This window comes from Orycteropus afer, unplaced genomic scaffold (genome assembly GCF_000298275.1).
Source record: "Orycteropus afer afer isolate SDZICR_OR568_19922 unplaced genomic scaffold, OryAfe1.0 scaffold00322, whole genome shotgun sequence".
Classification (NCBI taxonomy): domain Eukaryota; kingdom Metazoa; phylum Chordata; class Mammalia; order Tubulidentata; family Orycteropodidae; genus Orycteropus; species Orycteropus afer.
Genome location: NW_006921909.1, coordinates 1,576,235 through 1,581,574, shown reverse-complemented (window position 1 = coordinate 1,581,574; position 5,340 = coordinate 1,576,235). Strand labels below are relative to the sequence as shown.

At 41.8% G+C, this 5,340-nt stretch overlaps 1 protein-coding gene across 1 annotated transcript in view; it reads left to right on the top strand.

Moving 5' to 3' along the window:
• Window positions 1–5,340, top strand: part of STON2 (stonin 2) — a 171,886-nt gene that overhangs the window by 5,977 nt on the left and 160,569 nt on the right. The window contains exon 2 of the mRNA XM_042782444.1: window positions 217–492. Coding sequence (XP_042638378.1) covers window positions 217–492 — 276 coding nt within the window. The remainder of the gene's footprint in view (window positions 1–216; window positions 493–5,340) is intronic.

Below are 5,340 nucleotides of genomic sequence, written 5' to 3'. Positions count from 1 at the left end.
AAGTGTCTTAGCCACTATGCTACCAGAGCTCCCAGATATTGACTTAGGGATATGAAAAGGTTAGGAAAACAATGCTTTAGCATAAAGGCAAGATAGGCATGTCTCTTTCCTCTCCCCCACTCACTGGTCACTCACAATCTGCCCTTTGCTGTTCTGATGACAGCTCTGAAGAGTAGCCTTCCTCACCATAATGGTGGTTTCTGGTATATGTTTCAGGGGGCACCGAAGAGCACCTCCAAGGACTGTCATCTTCCTCAGACCAGTCCGAAACCTCCTCCAGGGAGAACCATGTTGTGGATGGAGGCTCCCAGGACCTTTCCCCCTCAGAGCAGGATGATTCCTCGGAAAAGATAGGCCTCATCTCTGAAGTGGCCTCCCTTCCTGAGAGCCCTGGACAGCCCACTCCTGACCTGGCGTCAGCCATCAGCAACTGGGTTCAATTTGAGGATGACACACCCTGGACCAGCACATCATCACCTCATAAAGAAGCAGGTGAGACAGGTGGCAAGGCCAAGAAGGGTTCTGGCTTAGGGATGTGCTCACTGAGGAGGGCGGGGGCCACATTCCATGAACGGTCTATAAGGTGCCAAGATTCCATTTAATATAGTCTCAAGCCATATAGGAGAAAGCAGATAGGGAGCTCATCTGGTTTAATTCTGTAACTGGTTTATTGATGTAAACAGGGAAGCATTTATGTCTTCTGGGCCACTTCCAGTCTAGCACCCTTGCCCTGGCTGCTGACCTGTCTTTGGAAACATGCATATATATTGATAATATGTATGGTATATATTCATAGCCACCCCTTCTTGGGTTTCCAAGGCTGTATCTCTATGGAAGTAGATTGCCCAGTCTTCCTTCCAAGGAGTGGCTAGTGGGTTTGAACTGCCAGCCTTCTGGTTAGCAGTCAAATCCCTTGTGCAGTGCACCACCAGAGCTCCCATTTATCTATTAGGAATTGGAATTATATTTAATCAGCACCTTAATTATAAGTTCCTTACAAGTAGAAATGAATGTCTGTCTCAAAGTGTGGATCACACACTTACTCTAATCGAGTTCAGTGTACTTTGTTAAACGGAGATTCTGTGTCCCTTGACCTCTTTTAAATTTCTTAATTTATCACATTTGAATGGCCAGAAGTTGTTGGTAGTGGGTGTTGGTGATAATTGCACAACATGAATGATGTAACTGGTATCGCTGAATTTATATGTGAAAAAATGTAGAATTGGCAAATACTGTGTTTTATAAAGATTGATCTATCTATCTATCTATTTATCTATCTATCTCTGGAAGCACAGTGCCTAAGGCATCTGACTGCTAACCAGAAGGTTGGTGGTTCAAACTCACCAGCCACTCTGCAGAAGCAGGACTGGGCAATCTACTTCCATAAAGATTTACTGCCTCAGAAACCCAAAGGGGATTGCTATGAGTTGGAACTGACTTTTATAAAACCCACTGCCATCAAGTCGGTTCTGACTTATAGCAATATATCCACAACATTTAAAAAAAAAAAGTAAATGGCCGAAAATTGGACTGTGGAATGAGTGAAGCGAATTGTTAGTTTCCACTCTGGAGACCAGGTTACTTATTTCATGGTGCCTTGGCACTTAGCAAGATTGATTAGATAATCTTTGAGGCTTTATTAATTTTCTGTTTGCTACAATAAGAAATTACAACAAACTAAGTGGCTTAAACAATGCAAATTTATTATCTTACAGCTCTTTAGTTCATAATTCCAACATGTTCTCAGTGAACTAAGATCAATACATCACAAGGGCTACATTCCTTTCTGGAGGCTCTAGGGCAGAATCTGTTTCCTCGTCCTTTCCAAATTCTAGAAACCACCCACATTCCTTGGCTCAGGGCCCCCTTCCTCCATCTTCCAAGCCAGCAGTGTTGTGTCTGTCTGTGCCTTTTTTCTATAGTCATATTTTCTTCTGCTTGGATTTTTCTGCTTCCCTCTTCCATTTTTAAGGACCCTTATGATTACATTATCCAGGTTCTACCTGTATAATCCAAGATAATCTCCCCAACACAAGGTCTTTAACTTAATCACAACACAGTTCTCGGGGATTACAATGTAGACATCTTTAAAAAAAACCCTGAGATCGAGTTGATTCTGACTCATAGTAACCCTATAGGATAGAGTAGAACTGCCCCAAAGTGGCATCTTTGTAGAAGCAGCTGCCTCACCTTTGTCCCATGGAGTGGCTGGTGGGTTCGAACTGCTGACCTTTTGTTTAGTAGCCTGATGCCTTAACCACTGCACTACCAGAGATCCTGTACACATCTTTAAAACCAAAAAACCAAACACACTACCATCGAGTCAGATCTAACTTATAGGGGCCTTTCCTTGGATTTCTGAGGTGGTATTGCTACAGAAGTAGATTGCCCAGTCTTCCTTCCAAGGAGTGGCTGATAGGTTTGAACCATGAGCCTTCTGGTTAGTAGTCACATGCCATAGGCACTATGCCATCAGAGCTCCTGTGGACATCTTTGAGGGACCATTATTCTGCCTATCACAGAGACCTACTAGCGAAAGAAAAGGAATTTTTTTTTTTTCCCCTCTGTTAGGAGGATAAATGTTTGGCTAGTTTTTCTTTCTTAAAGCAGTCCCCCCCCCCTTTTTTTTCCCAAACATATTTCAATACCAATAAAAACAATTCGAAGAATATAAAAATATAATTCTGCCACTAAAACAAACATTTACATTTCTACATGGTAATTTGCACATTTATGTATACTTTGTCATCGTTAATCATCAGACTTCTCAGTGAATTGGTGAGAGATTCATGATACTCAAGCAGCATGGACGAAGTGACAGGTCCAGACAAGCTTTCTGGTCTGGCTAGAGAGAGAGAAAGCAATAGCTACTAAACACCCAGCACTGACAGCATGCTGGGCTAAGCATTTATACGTGTAGGGAAGAGTTACTGAAGACCGGGCAGTGAATCAGCACAGAAAACCAATGACAAAAAGCCAAAGCAAAACCCACTGCCATTGAGTTGATTTTGAATCATAGCGACTGGTAGCCTAGAGTAGAACTGCTTCCCAGGGTTTCTTTTCTTTCTTTTTTTTTTTTTTTATTTTTATTGCGATTTGGGTGAAAGTTTATAAAGCAAATTTATTTTCCATATAGTAGTTGATACATGGGAGCTCTGGTGGAGGAGTGCTTAAGGCATTTGACTGCTAACTTGAAAGCTGGTGGTTCAAACCCACCAGCCACTCCTTGGCAGGAAGGTTGGGCAATCTATTTCCGTAGTGATGTTGCCTTGGAAACCCAAGGAAGGGTCATTATGAGTCAGATCCGACTCGATGGCAGTGGGTGGGTTTAGTTCATACACATTTTGTTTCATGACGTTGACTGCAGTCCCTACAATATAACAATAGTTCTCTTTCCACTTTGTCCCTGTGGTTACCTCTTCCCTGTGTCCTTCTTTCCTATGCGCTCCTGCCCCCCTGAGCTATCTCCCTATGCAAATACTGCTCTTCTGTTCTCCCTTGGTTGATCTTTCTAAGGAATGTATCTACCTGGTGTAAATGTTGACCCTATATGTCTGTCTGTTGTTTGGCTGGAAGCCCTGGGAATGAGTCCAATTCCAGGCCTGAAGGGTAACTGCGGGCCGTAGTCTTAGAGGTATCACCAGGCTCTATCAGACCAGTAAGAGTGGTCTTTTTTATGACTTTGAGTTTTGTTCCACTTTGTTCTCCCACTCTATCCAGGATCTCCTACACTGATCCATTTCTGATAAGTTGATAGTAGTAGCCGGACACCATTTAGTTCTTCTGGTCTGATAGTCATATAGGCTGAGGTTCACATGGTCCACTGGTCCCTTGGACTGATTGCTTCCATGTGTTTTTGGTTTTCTTCATCCTTCTTTGCTGTAGATGAGGAAAGACCACCCGTTGCTTCTTAAAATCCACTTGCAAACTTTTAAGATCCCAGTCGCTACTTACCAAAGTAGGATGTAGAGCAGTGTTTTTCTCACTGGCTTTCCAAGGCTGTAAGTCTTTACAGAAACAGGTACTGCCTCATCTTTCTCCTGCAGAGAGGCTGGTGGGTTCAAACCACTGACCTTTGACTTAGCAGCCGAATGCTTTAACCACTGCACCGCCAGAGCTCCTGAATCAGCACAGAAGCATGTGTCTTAGTATTAATAAGATCCATTTACTGAATATTTACCCTGTTGGGCACTGTGCTCATTAATTAATGACATCATTTCATCTAATCCTTATAATAAGTTTATGAGAAAAGTATTAGTATTATATTCATATTATATATGAGGAGACTGAGGCAGCCAGCCCTGAGATGTGAGGACTTGCCCAAGGATGTGTGTTAGTTAGTGGCAGGAGAGAGAGCTTGAACCCCAGGCACACTGGATCCAGGGTCCTTGGAACAGCCTAGAAAGTTCTGTGTTGTATTTGCCTCACTCTTGCTGCTGCTGCTGGTACAATACCCTCAGCTCTCTCATTACCGAGAAGACAGAAAGGAGGGGTGAGGAGGGGTGGCTGGGGTGATGTCTCTCCACTCAGCGGCCCTCACATGGCAGTGACTTCAGGTCGTTGGTTATAGTCCATGGCATTCAGATGCTTTCACGTCTTGCTTCTACCTTACCTTAGCCTCTAAGAGTCCCTGATTGTGCAAAATTGCTTTTGTGAGTCTTACTTTTGCAGAACTGATGTTGGACTTAGTCATAACTATATGACTAAGGATTTAGTCATATAGTCTGACTGAGGATTTCACTTTGTTATTATTGATGATGATTTTGACATATTAAAACTTTAGTTAGTTAAAACTTTATCCTTTGTGGCAGTGATTCTCAAAGTGTGGTAGATGGACTCCTGGGGTTCCCCAAGATCTTCTCAGGAGATCTGTTGCATCAAAGTGTTCATCGTGTTGCTAAGACATTATCTGCCTTTTTTACTGCATTGACGTTTGGATTATGGCATAATCATAATGGTAGGTAAAGCGACCATGCACTTAAAGTTTAAAACATCAGTTTCAGTCAATAATATCCTCAGTGAAACAGTGAATATTGTTAATTTTATTAAATCTTAATTTCAAGTATATCTTTTTAATATTCTTTGTGACAAAATAGGAAATATGCATAAAGCACTTATGTTGCATACTAAAATATTATGGTTGTCATCAGGAAAAATACTTGTGCAATGTATTTGAGTTTCCAGTTAAACTAGCACTTTTTCATGCATGCCATTTTTACTTGAAGGAATGATTAACAGTCAAACCAAGATCTAGATATTTGGGAAACATTTTCTTGAAAATGAATGAAATGAGGCTGTGACTCCAAGGAAAACATTAATTAGTTATTGAATTAGTGAAAA